At 35.2% G+C, this 21,618-nt stretch overlaps 1 protein-coding gene across 4 annotated transcripts in view; it reads left to right on the top strand.

Moving 5' to 3' along the window:
* Positions 1–21,618, top strand: part of LOC150094641 (tudor domain-containing protein 7-like) — a 624,604-nt gene that overhangs the window by 20,432 nt on the left and 582,554 nt on the right. For all 4 annotated transcript variants that reach the window (XM_090410991.1, XM_090410989.1, XM_090410990.1 and 1 more), the window contains exon 2: positions 12,531–12,634. In XM_090410991.1, the coding sequence (XP_090267117.1) occupies positions 12,550–12,634 (85 nt within the window). In that variant the 5' untranslated portion in view covers positions 12,531–12,549. The remainder of the gene's footprint in view (positions 1–12,530; positions 12,635–21,618) is intronic.

Below are 21,618 nucleotides of genomic sequence, written 5' to 3'. Positions count from 1 at the left end.
TCTCATTATGAGAATGTTCTTGAAAGGGATAGATACTGTGGTGTTGGGATCATGGTGTAGGGAGTCATTATGCTTAAAGGATGCACTGAGCTACAAGTGCTGGAAAAAGGGACTATGACTGGTGAAAGATGTTGCACCGAATTTCTTAATTTCTGGCCCACTCCTCCTATCTCCGAAGGAGGAGTGGGTCAGTTTTTCACGAGAACTCTGGAATCACTTGGTGCAAAGCAGGGTGCAACGTTGGGAGAGCTGCATTGCAGTTTGGGGTGGACATATTCAATACTGAAATCTTTCTGCATAGTTTTCTATAAGCACTGCACATTTTTTCTTAAGTACATATTGCAATTTAATTTGTATGAAATTTGTAACTCGTTTTTTGTTGTAATATAATTTATTAGTATGATGCTAATAAATTTATATCCACATTTGACTGCAAGTTTATGATTTGTAATTAGCTTTTGGACACCAGCATATTAATTGGTCTGTTACCGTTTTCTTGGACCATCTTTATGCAGTGGAACTATTTTACATTTGCCTGGAACCCTTCAAAATCTGAGAATTAAATTGACTGACTTCATCAGAGGCAATGCCAATTCTCTTGCGCATTCATGTAGTACACAGGCTGTCATGCTATGCAGTCCCTTTTGTGTTCACAATCATATTTTTCAATATGCTGAACACCTCTTTTATCTCAATTTTTGATATACATCTGTCATATAACTACTGTTATGTGACAGAATATTGTTTACAGTCATCCTATCATAGTAATTTTTCCTCGTACTTGTTACATAACAGAAAAAAACTCATTTGGGTTCACTTTGCTCTGCTTAGCTAATTTTCTCTCATAATCTGATTTGACCTTTCTTACCAAACTAGTCTGCTTTCTTGCGTGCACTTTGCTGATCACCTTCCTCCCCCCCCCCCACACAGTGTTTCCTTTTTGTGTAGCTGTGGCTTTGCATCTCTCATCCACTGAATTAATTACCACTTGGTTTATCCTCCTGACTTTCGGTATGCAGTCCGATATTACTTCCCCTCAAACAATCTCTGAACCACTTTCCATGCACTCTGATATTCTTTGCTTGGAACGTCTCAAGCCGTGGCATTGCTCCAAGATACTCCTAAGACTGTGTCATCTTTATAGTTTATCATAAACCCTTTTCTCGCCAGAGAATTCCATTATGTTTGAAATTTTTCCAGAATAAGACTGCATGTTCACTCTCTCCAATTGGAGACAGTCTACCTTGGTTTTGAATATATCTTCTCATACTATTATCAGATCTGACACTCTCAAACCACTTGTCCCTTTCTATAACATGTTGTTTCGTGTAATTATCTCTTTAGCGACTGTATAAATTCCACTTCCATCCTGCCATGCCTCCTATCCTCCCTTCAACATATGTCCCCATAGTTAGTATCCCATAATAATTGTTTGGCTTGCACTCATTGTGATAACCTACGTTATTAACATCCAACCTCCATGGAATCGCTCTTCATGGGAGGTGCACATTATTGCACACAATGTTCATCCAGCAGTGCTTTAAAATGATTCAATGTGTCTATATTCACAATCCACTCAGGCAATGCATTCCACTCACCAACCACTTTCCATGCAAAGAACTTACTCCTCACTTGTTTGCTCACACTCTCTTTATACAATTTCCAGTGATGGCCTCTTGTTCTGTCCCCCTCTCCCATTCTATGAAAAATCTTTTCCATGCCAACCTGATAACTCCTTTCTAGCATATGTTTCAATCATATCCCCCCCCCACACACTTTCTCCTATTCATGAGGCTTTGCAGTTTACATTCTCTGAATCTGTCCTCATACTCCACAATCCAAAGACCACTGGAAATCTTTGTGAATCTTCTCTGGACCCTTTCCAACATTCTTGTCGCCATGAAAACGTGACGACCAGATCTGTGCTCGATAATCCATTTGAGATCTGATTGAGGCCTTATACATTGGCATCATCTCTTTATTTCTGCATGTCAGGGTCCTCTGCATCATTGCCATTATCTGATGTGAGGTCTTCACAACTTGTGTAATGTAGACCCTAAATTTCAGGTCCTTGTCCACCACTACTCCCAGATCTCTCATTTCTATTTCCTTCTATTCAAGTCCTCCTTCGTCATAACATCTGCTTGACTCTGCATTTCTCTTCTCAGTTTTGCATCACCTGCAAACAGCTACAAATCACTAGTTAAACCCATCCCAATATCATTAATGTACAAATTGAGTACATTAATGACCAAGATGATAGCAGGTCTGATAGCAGGCGAGTGACCAAGATGATAGCAGGTCTGTGGAATGAACCGTATGAGAACAGGTTGAGGATTTGTGGGTTGCAAAAATTGGTTGATAGGTGGAGGAGGGGAGATTCAAATTACTGAAGGGTTTCTATAAAATTAATTCAGAAGATATTTTTGAGAACAGGGCTGATTGTGGGAGGACTAGGGGACATCCATGGAAACTGGGCAAAAGTGTGGTTAGTAAAGGTGTTAGAGCTGGGTTCTTTACTTTTAGAGTAGTGAATGAGTGGAATGTGCTCCCTGAGTCTGTGGTGGATGCTGTGACAGTGAATGAGTTTAAGGCGAGGTATGATAGATACTGTATGAATGTCAAATAGTTGTGATGAATATGATTTGGGGCCTCCCTCGATGAGTCCAATGACTCCCTGGAGTTGCCCGTAATGATAGTAATAATTATGCAGTAGAACAATTTTGCCCTCCTTCCATTCCCTTGGAACCTGTGATATTGTAAGACTTATTAAACAAGCATGTCAATGGTACTGCCAATTCCCTGGAATGTTCCCTTAAGACATGGTGATACATCATCAAATCCTATTACCTTATTGACATGAAGGTTATTTATTTCCTCAAATACCTCCTGCTCATTCATAATATCATCTACACTTAGGTTCTTCATGATTCCACCCTGATCAGGATGAAACACCCTTATAAATTGATCACTGAATACTTCAGTCTTCTGCAGCTGTTATCATTCTACTATCTTATATTTTCATCCATTTAACATCTTATCGTCATCATTCTTCTTTCTACTTATCCAAAAAAAAAAAACCTCTCTAGGGTTTTACTTTGCCTGATTTGCCAATTTCTGCTCATATTGCACTTCTGTTTTCCTTACTGAATCGCTCTCCTGGCTTGTTCTTTATACTTCTCATGAAACTGATTTACCATTATTCATCTTGTACTGCCTCCAAAGTACCTTCTTACTACTTCAGCTATCATCAGTAATATCCCACCTCCTGTGCTATTCCTTCTATCCTCCATGAAAATGCCAATACCCTTTGCATTCTATCCCTGTAACTATATAATTACTGATGTCTATAATTTTTGGCCGACTTGAGCTAACTGATATAAAAAAAAAAAAACTCCTCCTGATACTGCTTGCATTCATGCACATGCATTTCAACATCCCCTTTGACTTACAAGTACCCTTGTGTAATGTCATTACCAACCCATTTAAATTTAAAACATGAAATTGCATTCATTACTGCATAATCATTTCTGTACACTTTCCCCAAACATTTAACTCTAAAATGTAGTCCATCAGGTATATACATATATATTCTTTCGTACATTGACAAACTGCAAGCTATTCTTCCTTCACAATCTCTCATGGACTCATTAAAAATCGTGTCCCTTCTTCTCAACTCTGTCCTGTTATACTGAAGCAAATGAACTCGTAACTTTTACTTCCTTACTCTTCATTTTTACTTCTTGCAACAACTCTTTCACATCTTCACTCATTGTATATTTCTTCCCCTTTCAAATACTTTGTTCCTGCCAAAATAATTATCTCATTCACTTCTCCCTTCTGCAAATTAACTGCATCACTAACATCTTTCAATTTCACACCTGGGAAACATGCTTTTGTTACTCGCTCATTAAGTAGTATACCTCTTATCATTGAATCTCCATATAATACCATATCCTTATTTTCAGTTTCTCATACTGTCCAAATTCACATTTTCTTTCATTCTTCAACCTGCTGTACCACACGACAATCGTTTCTCCAGTCGCTCTAGTTTATTTCACTTCTTACCATCACTTCTTTCACACTTTCATTTTGGGCACTATCTTTCACTACTTCTGTTTGAAAGACTGCTTTCACTATCTTTCCTTACAATGTTAACATTTGTCAATTAATTTTCCTGCTTTCTACATGATCCACATTTCTTACACTAGCACACAAAACATTTATGACAGATATTCTCCATTCATACTTTCATACCACAACCCCTTGCACTCTTGGCAGTGCATTCATAGAACATACGCTATACAAGATCCCTCTTGCTAAACTCGGTACCATTTTCCATGTATGCATCAATGCCATATGTTAAAACACTTTCTAAAACAATATCCCGTATTAAATTTCACAAATACATAATTTAACTTTACAATCTAAAATAATTGAGATGTAACCAAAAATAGTTACTGAAATGATTAATATCCACTAAAATAAGACTTATCTGTAGAACACATGCAACATGCAGCTTTTGTTCTTTGCTCAGATATACAGGTTACGGTATCTGGACTTGTATCTTATCTAGTGCAGTTATCTAAACAGTACTGCAAAAAAGTAATGAGACAGAATTCAAATAAGCTCAAACTGAAAAATACAAATAAGGAAAATATTTTCTTCTCCTTCAGTAATCTTTAAGGGATCTAATACATTGTACTTGTTACAGTAGCATTCATATAAGCTTTGAAAGACCTGAGGCACTTGTCAACTGTGATGGTATTAATTTCTGCTAACACATTCTTCTAGAGGTGATAAGGATGATCAAATCAGCATTTCTTCAATTTCAACTTGGGAAAAACAGGAAAGTCAAAGTAAGTCAAGGGAGGTGCAGTTGAACACCGTATCCTGTATAAATAAAAGGAATAATTGCCAATACAGAAGCTTTCTACATCTTTCGGGATATAATTTGCAACCAACTTCTATCTTATTACCATTTTACTTTTTTAACCAGATATTTTGTAATATATAAAATTTGGTCAGATAAGTAGGTTAAAAGGGGTGGTGAATGAGAGCATGTAAAGGGAACTATGAAAGAGTGTGAAAAGGAGAAAAATAACTTGTACAGTATTGTAGTTCTATAGATAGTGTATTTGATGAGACAGAGAGCTATGAAATCATTTTCTAAGAGCTAAGATTTAAGAATTACTGTTAGAATAAGAAAGAGTAGCATTTTGGCAGTTGAAAAGTGATTACAGAATGAGGAAAAGGGTATGAAAGAGGCCATAAGAGTGCATGTCAAGATAGTAAGTTTGATCAGTAAAGATAATAGTAAATTGGAAGGACTGAGATTTTGATTAGTGCACTGGTTATCGTCTTAGAAAATGTGTGCAGTAGCTCATTTATAATTTTGGTTTTTATTGTAGATGTGTTGGAGTGATTTTTATGAGGAAGGTAATTTATATATGTACATAAGTGAATTTGGGATTAGTTATCTGGAAAAATTTTAATGAGTGAGAGAATGAATGAAGGATAAGGGGGGGGGGGAAACGAATGTCGAATTGTCGACAATGAGATTAGTGATTATGAAAATAGGAAGGATTAAAGAGTTTATGGTATGGGATTAGATTACCTGAAACATATTATGTATCTTGATTGGATAGAGATGATTCCAAAAATGTTTTTTTTAGGGGGAGGGGTGGAGGGAGAACTTTTTTGATTTATGAATGAAGCAGCTGAGGATGCTGTATTATTCTGGTAGATTTGCTTATTATGTGACACCTCCAGGAAGTCCAAAGACTCATCGAATGAGTAATTTCCTCCCAACTACTAACCACGCTCAAACTTGCTTAACTTTTTTAATGAGCCATTAATAGCAGAGACTACCGATCGACCAACGTTTTGCTGGATGAAAAACCAGTTTCCAAAAATAAAAATAGCTGTATGAGGCTGGCTAACTCATCTGAAGGTGAAAAACCCTTATAAAGGTTCATTGTATCCTAGAAAAGATTTAAACCCAAATCTTTCTAACTGAAGAGCATATTGATACTGAGTTATGAAGACTCTAAGAGTTTGTGAGAGGGAGTGAGGGGTAGAGTTACAGTCAGAAGATATTAAATGTTTCACAAATTGAGTGAAAGTCCAATGAATTAGTCCGTTATTAGAGGAAGAGAGAATGAAAGTACCTTGGATTGTATGGATTATGATGCTGTTTTTGACGAAATTGGAAATTAGCAGACAAATGGGCTATAAATTGTATAAATATACTATTTGTAAATTGTGTGTTTTGAAGGCTGAGCAGGGTTTTTCATCCTATATGTAGGATGGAAAAAAATCCTGTTCCTCCATATGAGATCAGCTAACTCGCCTCTAAATGAAAAAGCCCATGTAAAGATTCCTCTCTTAAACGACCAGAATTGAACTTGGGCATTTTCAAATTGAAGGGTGCAGTATACTGCCACTCTTCCAGTTGCACTACATTAAGGAGAACAAATAATTTGCTTTTTTTTGGGGGGGGGGGATCTTGTGCTAAGATGCAGTTTTATGGAAAAGGGAAGAGAGAGAAGGTGGGTAGAGATAAGACAATGTTTGGACTGCTTTGCATGGATCTGGTCATCTGGTCTCTAGGATTTCATTGGATATTGAAACGCTTGAAATGGTACAGATGTGCGGAACTTTGACTATTACGGGACTGTGGGTAATGAGAAAAGGTTAAGGTGATGCACACTACAAACTCTGAATAGATGAGGAGAGGTGTTATGATAGAAACATATCAGCTGTCAAAAACATCAGATGAAGTTGTAGAAATTTTTTTTTTTTCATTTGATCATAAATTAAAAATTCCAAGAAATTATTTTTTGTTTAATCCTTCATTCAAGTGAATGCCAACAAAGTTTACATGTGGAGTTTCTTCATGACTAGGCTACTTGTACATAGAAGCTAATGACTTCACTTTAATTGCCTTAGTATTTCTTGGCATTTTTAATTTATTTATAACCAAGTGAAAAAACTTTGTACAACTTGCTCTAATCCAGAGTAATTTAATAAGGTGTCATACCTTTTCTCTACTTGTATATGGGAAACATGACTTCTGCATTACTTAAACTACGTATCTCTTCTGGGTCTAGCTCCCACTGATGAGATGTCAATGAAGGTCAAAACGGTCTGAGTAGTGGCATTAGATTTTATATACAAGTAGCCTAGTTATGAAGGAACTTCGTGTTCAAAGTTTGTTTGCTTATGCATGGATAAAGGATTAAACAAGAATGTAATTTCTTGGCATTTTTAACATTAGATGAAATTGTCAAATCTTTCATCATATGGTAGGACAGGAGAGGATGTGGGATCATTCGTGGAAATCATGGTAAGCAAGGATGACTTTTGAATCGTGGGAAGTGAGTGGAATAGGTAGCGATTGCATTGTCTGTGAATGAATTCAAGAAAAATATAATAGATGGTACGAGAGCAGAGTCGATATCTCATGAGTCCTAGGACTTCATCGAAATTTTAGTATAATTTTATTTTTCAATTGATGAAATTAGTAGTTTGACCATGCTTGTCTTCAATTGCTGCCATCAGAATGGTAAGTTTGGCAGATGATTATATTAAAGGAGTCACTGCACTGTTTCATAAATCTAGCAGTGCAAATTGTTTTGAAAGATTAGTAGTTGGCATTTAATTTGTACATTCTTGCTTCCTAAAAATTATGAAGGGAAAAAAAATTCTGTAAATTTTGGATTGTAAATTTATTAAAGACTTGATGATGGTCAATCATTGATACTAGTTGGTCTATAATAACCTAATGGATGTTGTAGAGACCACAGTGAAAGATTGAAGGAAAAATTCTTAACGATAAAAAAAAAAAATTAATCTTTAAAGGTCCTATGGTATGATTATAAATAACAAATTACACGATAACCACAGTAATTAACTTTGATGAAATTATAGTACAAATATTTCGTACAATAAAATAACAGTACGTCATCAGTGTGTAGAAACAAGCAGTCAAAGGAATCGGATTATAAAGTACGTACGGGAGTCTGCGGTTTACCAATTAAACTGTTGCTGCCTGCTAGAAATTTAGTGTTATTAAAAATATTATTAAACAACTATTTTTGATGATTACATAAGATAATAATCACTTTTGGGGAAGAGAGACAATTGTTCCAATTTAGGTTTGGCCGACATAGAAGGGCTTCACAACTTTCTTTGAAAAGGTTTCATATTTAAACCTGCATCTATGGAGAAGACGAGCTTTATCCCACTGGATATTGTGTTTAGCGTCAATACTATGTTTGAAACCAGTGCGTTAGTTTCATTAAAAACAAATAGCAATATATCTATTTCCAAAACAGATAAAGGAAAAGCAGTAGTGGTAATGGATAAGGCTGGCTACGAGAGATAAATAGACTACCTTTTACAGGATACCTCTACCTATCAAGAAATTAACTATAACCCTACAAAAGAAGCAAATGAAACAATTAAATAAGCTGCTTGATGAAGTTGTTAGCTGAGATCAAAATATTGTGGACAAGTTGTGCGTTCATTTTAGAACTCCTCATTTATGTGGCCTCCCAAAAAATTCATAAAGAAGGTATCTAGTAAGATCCACTGTGAACTGCATTGACTCTCCCACCTATAGAATTGCTAGATTTATTTCTGTCACAGTTTATTAACTGCCCACACTGGACAATCCAGATCAAGAATTCCACACATTTTCTCGAAAAAATCGCGGATATTCAAATAAAAGTTAGATTTGTTTCCCTCTTTACCAACATTTCATTATCTGACACTGTTAATTTACTATATAATGATTACCCTCCTGATATTGCAAAGCTTTTTGAATTTGTTATACATTCAGGATATTTCTTCTGGAAAAACAAGATGTATAGACAAGTTGAAGGTACTGCCATGGGTAGCCTTCTGTCTCCACTTTTGACAAACTATTTTTTGAACCATCTAGAAGATGCCTTGTTCCCATCCATCAACATAACACAACTTACTGGTTCTGTTATGTTGATGTTGTCTTTGCTATTTGGCCTCATTCTGAAAATGAACTTACCACTTTTCTACAACAAATCAATGGCCTTCACCCACTCATTCAATTCACCATGTAAAAAGAAAAGGCTGGTAGTTTACCATTCTTGGACTTGCCTTGCACGCACAGCCTCCAGTAATTTAACAGCCAGTGTTTATCGTAAAACTACCTTTACTGACAGATATATCCATCAAAAGTCTGCTAGTCACACCTATCAAAAAATTGGTGTTATCAAGTCCTTAATTAATAGAGCACATAAGGTGTGCTCCTATTCCTTGGGCTTACAACAAGAACTTCTCACTATGAAAAAGTTAATGGAATTTAATGGTTATAACCATAATCAAATCCATCAGATAATGGACTCCTATGTTCCAACACCTTCAAATTCTTCAACAGACCGCAGGGTTCCAATCCTTTATATTTCTGGCTTCTCGGAACTAATTGGTAGAATTTTGAAGAAGTATCATCTCATTCCCACATATTTTCCGATTAACAAAATTTCTTGTCTTTTGCCATCTACAGAAGACAAACTGGCACCTCTATCATTAGCTGGCATTTACCAGATATACTTTGGACAAACGGGCTGTTCTGCAGAAAAAAGAATTAAAGAACATCAATATTATATTGAATACATGAAACCTCTGATCTGGCACAGTATAGTATTGACACTAAACACAATATCCAGTGGAATAAAGCTCGTCTTCTCCATAGATGGAGGTTTAAATATTTAAATGCCTTTTTAAAGAAAGAAGCCCTTCTATGTCGGCCAAATCTGAATCGGAACGATTCTCTCAAAACGATTTTCCCAAAAGTTTGGGAGATTCTTATCTTATGTAGTCATCAAAAATAGTTGTTCAGTAATATTTTTAATATTTCTTAATACTAATTTCTAGCACACAGCAGCAGTTTTTAATTGGCAACCACCATCTGCTGTATATACTTTGTAATCCGGTTCCTTTTGATTGCTTGTTTCTACACACTGATGTACTGTTATTTTCAGTATGAAATATTTGTACTTTTATTTCATTAATTGCTGTGGTTATCTTGTAATTTTTTATTTAAAAAAAAAAGTTCATGATGTAGTCATATGAGAAGAGCTAAAAGGGAGAATTTAAAATTTTCCTTACTGTTTTCCAAATAAACTAACTCGTTAGTTAACTGTTCTTCTACCTAGTATATTTTATGTTAGATAAGCAAATCTTTATTGTATTCAGGGTGTTCTGTAATATTTTTAATATTTCTTAATACTAATTTCTAGCACACAGCAGCAGTTTTTAATTGGCAACCACCATCTGCTGTATATACTTTGTAATGTATAATGTATATAGTTTGATGGTATTCAAATTCACAATGAATTTGAATACCATCAAATGTTTATTGCTCAATAACAAGGTTTCATATGAATATGTAGTTGAAACCAGTTTTTAAATCAACTATTGCAGTTATTGTTATAATACAAATGTTCAGTATACTATGTGTGTTTTATAGGAAAACTAGATATAGAGATTGCCTAAGATTCATAAACCACAATAACTTGCTTGTCTTGTCAGGTGTCATCTCCTTCCAGGAGGTTGACTACCATGGACTTCTACCATGTATGGTTTTGTGCCTCTCTCTCTCTTGCATTTTTCATAAGATAAAAAGATCCAGTCCTTTATATTTCTCATCCAATCTGTTCTTTGTCTTCTTTGTGCGATAATGAAAAACCAAGTTAGAGATGATTGGTTGCATACTAACGCATGCATCCCTACCATCTCTAACTTGGTTTTTTGGCAGTGTGTGGGACTCTAAGGATTCTTCTTTAGATCTACATTTCAAAAGCTTTCAGTTTATTTTCATAATATTTTGATATTGTCTGAGTTGCTGCTCCATATGTAGCATTTGGACAACCTAATTCTTACTGCTTGAGACTGATGTAAAAGTCAAGATGATGGATAAGTTAAAGATGTGGTATGATAGATAACATGGGAATTTTCCAGAAATAATATTATACCTAATTCTTATTTTTGCATGAATTTCCCTTGAGGTCAGAATGTTTTTCATGCTAATGAAGGTTGATCTAGCAATTTCTATCCTTCTTAATATTTCATTATCACACTTTCCATTCTTTGTAATTAATACTTATATTGTTGGGTATTTTCCTTTTTTCTCTTGTTACCAGCATGGTTTTGATTTTTTTTTTTTTTAAAGTTGAAATTAAGTGTCCCTTCTAGGTTTTGAAGGTCATTTTTGTTTTCACCCAGCAGTACTATATTATGTGCATATTTTAAGTTGTTTATATTTCTGTCTCCAATGTTGATTACTTTAAATTCTGCTACTAATGGCTCGCAAAATGTTAAGCAAGTTTGAGCACGTTAGTAGTTAGAAGGGTCAATCGTTCGATGTTGTTGGCACGCTCTCCCTCGATGAGTCTTGTGACTCCCTGGAGATGTCACATAATAATAATAATTCTTTGAAGATATTTTCAGTATAGTGGTTAAACAATATAGGAGAAAGAACACAGCCTTGTGTGACAACCTTTTTTAATGGTCATTCCTCTGAGGTTTCGCCTGCAATTTTTATTGAGGCAATTTGCTTCCAGTATAGATTTATCAGTAATCTGGTATCTTTACCATCTACTCCTAATTTTTTGATTCATTCTGTCAGTTGTTCATGTTCTACATTGTCAAATGCTTTAGAGTTGTCAGTAAAGCATAAATAGCCTTCTTTCTGTAATAGTTCTAATGTTGAAGAGTTTTTCTCTAGTCTCTTTATTTTCCTGAAAACTAATTTGTCTTATTAATTAGTCTCATTCCGTTTATTTCTTTCTAGGATGATATATAGCATAACGTTTGCTATCTGGCTGATTAGACTGAGCACTCTTCATATTTGATTGTTTTTGATTTTTTTTAGGTATTGGTAAGAATGCTGAGTGCTTAAGATCTTTTGGCAGATATCCAGTTTCATTTATTTTGTTACATATGTTAGTCAGTGATCTTATGGCCTTATCATTTAAAGCTTTCAGGCATTTTGTCATAATTCCATCCATTCCTGGAACAACTTTTCTGGTTTCCATTCCCAAATGTTGTTTTTTCACTTTCCAGGTAAAGTAGTAGGTCCCTCCAGATTTTCTTGCAACAGCTTATCTGTTCTATCATGATTGTAGAGTTCCTTTTGAATACTCTATCCATCAATCCATTATTTTGTCTTTCTCCACTATCATATTAACATTGGTATCTTCTATACGGCAAGACCCTATCCTTTTCCCAGATTTCCTAGTAAGCTCCCCAACATTTTCATGACTTGCTTGTGACTGATGTAAAAGTCAAAATGGTGGATGAGTTTAAGATGTGGTATGATAGACTTTGTTTTCCAGCATTGACCTCCCATAATTATTTTTATGGTGCCATGGATGTCAGGAAAATAATAATAGTGTTCAGTTCATTTTGAAGTGCCTTCTTTATTAAAGTAAAATTTACTCTGTATTCAACATTGACTAAATGTTATTTATCTTTTTATTTATTACTAGGTAAATTATCTTAGGAAGGATGATGGATAAAAATGAAGTAATTGCAACCATTCGGTCTGCAGTGGAATCTTCACCAGTTAGGTTACTATTAACAGATTTGCAGAGTAAGTATTGTGTTTAATACAACATAAGAATTCAAATTTGGGTTATTGAAGATGAAACTTAATTTGTTTGAGATTAAGGGAAAAATCTTGACAAAAGAGTAGAGATGGATGAATTAGTAGTATTAAAGCTATTACAAGAGCCTCAAAGTCCAACTCTACCTCCTCATGGTGCACCCTGGGGTGTTGGGAATACTAGCCATTATTCAGGCCTTGACCCTATACTACTAAGAGTTCTGGTGAACACTTTAGAAACCTAGTCAGGAGAAGTGTATATCCGACTAGAGCAAAGATGCCACTACTGCAAAAACAGAAATGAGCCAGAGTCCTGCATGGCCCACACTCACCTTTCTGTGGCAGTGGTAAGGCATTGAGTGAGGCCAGGGGGTGTGTGTGTTAAGAATTTTGCAGATGAAGGCAGGCTGCCTATTAGATCTTTTGAAAATGGCAGTCAGTACCCTCAATACTCAAACTTTGGCAGGAGACTACAGAATAGATTCATTAATCAAAGCACTAACCAGTATCAACTTAGTTATCCTGCTAATGAATGAAACAAAAAGATTAAAAGAACTGACAGCAAGCTGGTACAATAGCTCACGGATACTCCTTGCAGCATTCTCAAGCAGTGGCAAACAAGGTGGAGTGGGCTTTATTGTTAAATCTATGCTCACCAAGTCATTCCTTTCTTGTAACATATCTGAAAGAATAAATCTGTTCCTAATTGGAATAGAGAACAATATAACAGTAAAATTAATATCCTACTATGCCCCAACATCCTTAGCTGATAATCAAGAAATAGAAAATTTTTACATGAACCTTGAATAGACATTAAATTACATTGGTGTAGACCTTGATACAAAATAGGACACGGAAAACAAAATGAAATGTTCATAGATCCAAATGGCATGGGAGAGAGAAATAGAAGAGGAGAGAGAGAGAGTAGCCGAATTCGCTGCAGCTGAACAACTCTTTATTATGACCACTTTCATAATAAAGAGTTGTTCAGCTGCAGCTTCTTCCTGAATCTTCAACAAACATTCAGGAAGAAGATGGACTTGGCAATCTCCGAATGGAGACATAATAAAATGAAATGGGCTACATTTAAACACTGTAAAAGACTGGTACAAAATGTTAGTACAATAGGAAAAACATTTGAACATACTCTGACCAGAGTCCTCAGAGCCATTATAAGAATAGACCACAAAAAAAAAACATTTTAAGGCAAGTGAAACCACAAAAGACAACCCGAACAAATAGAGACTGAATGGGACTATTAAGAACTGCTAGATTTGAGGAGATGTGATCTTCCCAAATCTATTTACCAGCGCTTTAGAAATATAATCTGAAAAAAATAGACCTAAATGAAGGAATAAGCATAGATGGTGAAAAACTACAAATCCTTGTTTGCTGATGATTTAGTACTAATATTTCAAAACCCCAAAAGATGAAGAAATGGGTGAAAACATATACCCAAACAGCAGTGAGATAGGCTTAGAAATGAATCTAGCAAAATGGATTAAGATTATCTGCACAAGTGACAGCTGCATATGTATTAATAATATCCCTATAGAACAAGTTGACTCTTCAGTTATTTAGAACAAACAATAAAAATGAATAACGATTTATCTGAAGAACTAGTTAAAAGAATACTGCATGGCTATTATTCAACAGACTAAAAGAGACACTGATTCAAATCTTGACATCTCTGCGAAGGCAAAACTTTAATAGTGACATTCTTCTATCACTCGCATACAGATTAGAAACAACAAGAAGAGAATCTCGGGATAATTCAGTTTGCAATTGAACGTAGGATTTGTAACATCAGCAAATTGGAACTTGAAAGTTTATTTTTTACTTGGTTAGAGTATAATAAAATTAGTTTAATCCTTGCTCCACCTTTGCAAGGAGTTGCCCTAGTGTTGTACCACCTTACCCCAGTCCTGAAGATACTTTCAGGCGCAAACTTTGTTTGCTCACACTTGGATAAAGGATTAAACTAAATTTATTATACTCTAACCAAGTGAAAAATAAACTTTCAACATCTTTCTATAAATCCAGAGTAAATTATTAAAAAAGGGTGGCACACCAATTGGCAATTCCTATAGGTAGAGATGACCTGCTAATGCTTCAGCCTGATATCTCCACTTGGGCCTGGCTCCCACTGAAGAGATCTCAATGAAGGTCGAAAGTAGTCTGGGTAGTGGCCCTTCCCTTAATGCATAACATTAGACATATCCGCAAGGAGATGTGTTTTGCATTATAGGAGATACTGAGGTAGGAGTGTTGGTAGCTTGCTCCATTTTTGCAACGAGTTGCCCTGGTGTTGTACCATTTTAACCCTGTCCTGAAGACACTTTCAGGTGCAAACTTTGTTTGCTCATACTTGGATAAAGGATTAAACTAAATTTATTATACTCTAACCAAGTGAAAAATAAACTTTCAAGATTAAACTAATTTTATTATAAGCAAAGTGGAACATATTAGAAATATGGAACTAAGAGAGAAAACAGGCGTAAAAGATGTGGTAACTGCAGTATACGAAAGCAAGATGAGATGGGCTGGACACATAGCCAGACTCAAGGATAACAGATGGACATAGAATACTTAATTGGCAACCAAGAACAAAGAGAAAAACCAGAAAGACCACTTACAAGATGGGAAGACCCATTAGTGAAATCTATGGAATAACATAAGGGAGAGAGGGGATCAAGATTATTGGAGGCATCTTTGTGACCTGCACTCATTGAGAAATCCTGAATGAAATGGATCCATCAAGGTAAAGAGTCTCATTCAAACAGTGTTGAGATTGAATATAACACAGGCACAATAGTGATTTTCAGACATCTATGGTTCAAGAACCTTGCTGGATTAGCTGTTTTGCCAGACCAACAAATGTCATGCAGTAAAAATTATTCATCAGTATGCTACTGAAATACATTAGTGCATGTAAAAATGATACAGGTTTATCAGTACAATATATAAACAAAACATGTTTATTAATTGCTGTTACAATGTTGCATTAGTACCACTCCAATAGTGACAAAATTTAAAATTTTATTGGAATTGTAGGTCATTGAAGTCTAGAAGTTGAAGGCTATCAGAATTACTGTCTGTTTAAATGGTTATATTTATATCTCATCTAAGTGAAATATTTCAAGTGCTTTTGATCTTTTGTGTAATTTTTTTCATGCATTAAATAAATTTATTTGCATTTTATTTGGTTATGAAGGTATATTGCTCTAGCCCCGTGATTAATTTACAAGTTGACTTGCTATTAACCTGTCAATAGTAAGTCATTTGTCTATTCTGTTTAAATTTTTTTTTTTAAATATGGATTCAAGACATTATTTTAAATTAATACTTTGAATACTAGATGCTGCTACTGTTCATCCACTAGACCAAATTTTCTTCATTAAGCAAATTCTATACCCTTGACAACTAGTTGCATAGCAGTTTTTGTATGCTGAAGCAGCCAACAAACAACTTTTCTGCTTTGATACCTTAAATTCTGTGAAGTCATTGCCTACAGATTCATTAGAAGAATTGTCACATATCAAGACAGCATTTGCTAACATTTTCCTGGTATTAATGCTTGAATACCAAGCAGTGGCAGTGAACCAAAGCACATCTTTCATGTTAAGTTTGTGTCAAACAACTTAGCCTTCATAGACTGTAACATTCCTTAGTCTTAGAGTTGCATAAGAAATGTCTGGTGTGGTACATACACTGTAAAGATTTTTTTTATACAGGAATTCAGCTCTGGGGGTGTGCTAGACAGTTGCCTAGAATGAGAAGTATTCTTCTTCCAGCAGGTATATAAATGTGTAGTATGCTCAGGCTTCCTTGGACAAAACGTTTTTATGGGGTATCTCTGTGGAGTTGAGACTCGGGCCTCACCATTATTCACATAATACAGGGTGTCCACATTGTACTTCCCAAGTTTCAAAGAATGGTAAAAAATCAAGATGCAAAAATATGTAAGGTTTGTGTTGTTCAAATGTTCCAGAGAGACTTCACAAGTTTCATCCAGAATTTTTTTAATAAAAACTTGGTGAGTGTTCCTTCTCATTTGTACAATTTCGACACTGTGGTCCATACTACTTAGTAGTAACATGTTGAAATTAGGAAAGTTCAATGTGGACTCCTAGTTTCAACATCTTACTACTTTCCAAGACACCCTGTACTTATCATACCTCTACTTAAACTCGTTCACTGTTTGGATCACTCTATCTACCTCTGGTAATTATCAGAGGTAGATTGAGTAGATAGAGATCAACTAAGTGGAATGGATTATAATCCATTCTACTTAGTTGACTCTCCAGGCAAAAAATATAGACTGCACATCCTTACTAAACCACACTCTTACAAATTCCCTTGTTCTTTTCCTACTCATGTATTGAAAATTTCTTACTTACTCTTTAGTAAGTTTTGTAACTTTTTTCTTTTTTTAGTAATTTCTATCATGTCTCCTTTCCTTCATCTGTTAAAAAAAAAAAAAAAAAAAAAAACTAAATAAAAAATTCTACAACCCATTAGCACATTTGTTCTGCCCTTATAGGGAACATTCCACAGACTGTCACTAGCTTAATCATTTGTCTGAATCTTCTCCACCATCTGATCCACAAGAAACCCAGATTGATTGTATGCATTTCAGATGAGCCAAATTATAGCCTTAAAGAGGGATAATAACTTCTGTCTTTAGTTGTCACTGTTAAACATTGAAATATTCCTTTTGAGCTATTTTGCTAACTTTTCTGCAATATGTCCTCAACTTCTATCCACCATCAACCTCAGATCCCTAGCCTCATCATTTTCTGTATACAAATACCATTGATATGAAGTGTGTAATCTTTTCATCTCAATGTGCTTTACCTTACAATTTCACAACATCAAATTGACAATCATTGTCCTTTGCCCTTGCTACTTATTTATTCGAATCATCCTATAGGATATCTACGTCACCTTCAACTATTGCCCTCCTCAGTTTTGTCGTCACCATCAGCAAACAACTGAATGTCTCCTTCCATCTCTTTAATCTTCAAATTTAATATTCGAATTAAAGAGTACTGGCCCTAGTATGGAGCCATGATGTATTCCACCAGTCACCCCCCCCTCTTTTGTCTTAATTTTGCTCCACCATGTACTATTTCCTGCATTTCCAATCCATGTCACCAGCTTTATGATGACGCTGTATTATAAAATGAACAAATTACTAAGCAGGACACTTTTTATAAAGTGTCATATTCCTATTCACCCATTCTGTAATTTTACCTTGAACCAACTTTCATCCAGATATCTTGAGATACTTATTAGTCTATGATTTGCTACTTTTTCCTTGGAGCCACTATGAAAAACTTTTCAAACATTAGTAGCAATCCACTGTTTTTATTTCCATAGTATGAGGTAAATTTTTATGCCTTTCAGCACCCTAAGACAATATTTTTTTTCTGTCCCCCCCCATTGGCTTACATCTGTGCATATCTGCTGTGTTTGAGCACCTTAGGACAATAACTCTATCTTTATTCTCCGAAGTTAACATCCTTTGTGGTGTGTGCCTTGCCAATATAATGCAGTTTCATTTCCATTATATGCACTCTCAAGGCTGAGTTGTTTTGTCAGCTGGCATTTTAGTAAATTTGTCCACATACTTTGACTACTTCGTGGTCTTTGGACAGTTTTTCACCATGCATTTTATGCATGGAAATTTCATGCCACTTAACCTTTTAATATATCCTTTACTGTAGTCACACTCATGTTCACTTGAAGTTCTTTAATAATTTAGCCTCTTCCATTAATTACTACTTAGCAAATTGATCCCATCATTCTAGCATTGTTGAAACCCATTCTACCATCACTCAGTCATGCTCAGTATATTTAAATTTTTTTTTTTTTTTTTTTTTAGCACACATGCTCCTTGGAATTATAGTCTGTAAGTCATTAGTATTTTCTCTCATTGCTTTTTTACATATTCAGTTAATGAACCAATACCATATGGATCACACAGCTTCCTCACAGGAAACATCAGTTGAATTGTTTCAGTACGTCCATCTTATTTTGCATACTGTGAATTGGACCTTACTAAGAGGCCATGACTATGGTTTTTGAATGTAAACAAAAATAAGCTAAGGATCGTAATCAAGGAATTGCCACCAATACCTGCAGATGTAAACAGTTAAGTGCATGACACAGGCGACACTATCTGTGGCAATCCAATAAATTAGTTGGGTGGCATTAGGAATTTTAAGTGCATTCTCATAACTTAACCCAGGACCACTGGTTCCCCAACTGAGTACTGTGGCACCCTGGGGCACTGCAGTAGACAGTTTGTGTATTATTTTTTCAAATGGCTAATAAGTTTTTAGGACACAAATAATTATTTGGATCAACTAATTAATAAATGGAGATGTTAAGTTAAAGGGAGATGGTAAATCCCGTTTTATTTTATAGCCGGGTACGAAACTCGGATCGAAATCCATAGTTTCATGCCGAAAAAACTATCGGCGAGCCAAAGTGCAAGTGATCACTTGGGTAGTACAACACCAGGGCAACTCCAAGTAAAGGTGGTGCAAGCTCCATCACTAACCTTAATATTCTCTCATAATGTAAAACACAGCTCCTGAGATTTAAATAAAATTAAATGGGATTTACCCTTTAACTTAATTTATGTCGCTGGTAAAATAGCCTTTTGGCTTATTATAGAGCTGTTAGGTATTTCTTTTTGCCTAGGGGTGCCATGAACTGGGAAGTTCGGTAATCTCTGATCCAAATTAAAGGAGGGGCTGGACTATCTGTTGCTGGGAAAATTGGTGGTGTACCTGTATTAGCACAGTTGCTAAAGGAATGTGCAAGAGAATTAGTAGTCACCTGATCCTGGGTGTTAAACTCGCATTTAGAACCCAGGTCAGGTGATAAAGATCGATGAATGGAGGGCAAGATCATTACATTATACAAATAGTAAGGACAGGCAAGGATGATAGTTCCCAGTTTGCCCTCTGCAGATGCCCATGACTGTATGATTTGCATTCTTATTGATGTATAAAAGTTTTGAGTGTGCATAGCACATCGGTGCTCATCTTAGTTGCTCCAGTGTAATTAATTGCAGGATAACTTTGAATACTGCTGCGTAGAGTGGGGGAACAATATTTGTTTTAAGATTTATTAGAAGAAAATAATGAAGGAGAATGCTATAGTTGGTTGGTATCTTTGAAATACTCAAAGATGAAAATATGTGAACCATCATTTATGACATGTTGGAAGTTTGTCCCCTCCCCCTTCCCTCTGCAGATGCCCATGACTGTATGATTCTCATTCTTATTGATGTATGAAAGTTTTGAGTGTGCATAGCACATCGGTACTCATCTTAGTTGTTCCAGTGCAATTAATTGCAGGATAACTTTGAATACTTCTGCATAGAGTGGGGGAACAATCTGTTGGTTTCAAGATTTCTTAGAAGAAAACAATGAAGGAGAAGGCTATAGTTGGTTGGTATCTTTGAAGTACTCAAAGATGAAAATATGTGAACCATCATTTATACAACATGTTAGAATATAAAATGAAAAGAAAGAATAAGTGTGAGTAGAAATACTTTCATTAATGGTAAATGAATTATTAGTAATTAACATTTGTGATATGTGTATCCTATAAGTTGCTGGGTAGAATGAATAGCACGATCCTATAAAGTCTAGACATAAGTGAATTTATAATGGCATAATTAAAAAAAAAAAAAAAACTCTCTGGTTTGTGTATATTTTGCTCTGTTTTTCAAGGAATTTTTTTTTACTGAGACTCGGTATACATAACATCTGATCATTATGGGAATTTTCAAGAGTCCTACATTCATCAGTTTTTTTTTTTAGTATCAGCGGTTCTTCTGTCTTATCAATCTCACATATGCTGGTTGTAGATCAACAGTGTCTTATAATACACATACACATAATATTCATTTTTATTCAGGAATAGATATATTTTAAAAATATATCTATTCCTGAATATGTTTGGAAACAGACATATCTATGTCTGTTTCCAAGGACTAGAATAAAAATGTCTCTATACTGTTAAAAAAAACTTTGCAACCTCAACAGATGCTATACTGCATCACAAGAGAAACATTTAGGTTTTTTTCTCCTAACATCCACTTTCAGATTTTTAGTTCGAGAAAATGTATAACAGCTGTTTGTAATACAGCCACTGGATACAGAAAGCACTCAACTAATGACAAATGACAACATTCAATTGGATTGGTTGACACAATAACCAATCACAGCTGCTAGGTGCTGGGTGAGCTCAGAATGTTAGCTTACCCAGTCTTGCCTTCTCAGCGGTTTTAAAATACTCAAGTGTAAGAATTTGACCAGCTGCGCCCTCTTTACATCTTTTCTAAGCGCTCAAAGGTTTATGCATTTTGGAAGCACACCCGAGCTATTAACGCGAATGTGACGCAATGTTTACGTATCAAAGTGCCCTCTTCATGAAGCACTAATGCTTTATTATTCTCGTGAAGAGGACAATGAAGCATTAGTATATTGTGTTCAATTTTATGAATTGTTCCAAGTCTACAAACAATTGGGGGAGTCTTGAACAGGAATAAATGCAAAAATATAATATTGGTGATACTAATTTTTCGTGGATGAGCACCGTGCACCTAGCATGCCCGGAATATTTGTCCCTGGTGTGTGTATACAGCAATCCCTCGATTAGTGTGCATAATGCATTCTTTAAAACAGGTGCATTAATCAAATATAATAACCTATGGGGAAAATGTATAATTCGTTCCTCAGATTTCTTTTTCGACCATTAATTTTTTTTCCTAAAAGAATTAGGGTATGTCTCAGGATCTAGTTAAAGGAAAACCATGAAGCTGAAAGACAAAACATATTCAGAATATAAATTTATTATTCTACTTCTTAACAAAGAATTGAGCTAACTTAGTTTGGTGGGCATTTTGTTTCTTTTTTTTTATACAACCTATTGGTTGTATGAAATCTCTT

Source organism: Typopeltis vanoorti, chromosome 21 (genome assembly GCF_054136105.1).
Source record: "Typopeltis vanoorti isolate ZY-2024b chromosome 21, IOZ_Tvanoo_1.0, whole genome shotgun sequence".
NCBI classification, from domain to species: domain Eukaryota; kingdom Metazoa; phylum Arthropoda; class Arachnida; order Uropygi; family Thelyphonidae; genus Typopeltis; species Typopeltis vanoorti.
This window is presented reverse-complemented; position numbering and strand designations above follow the sequence as displayed.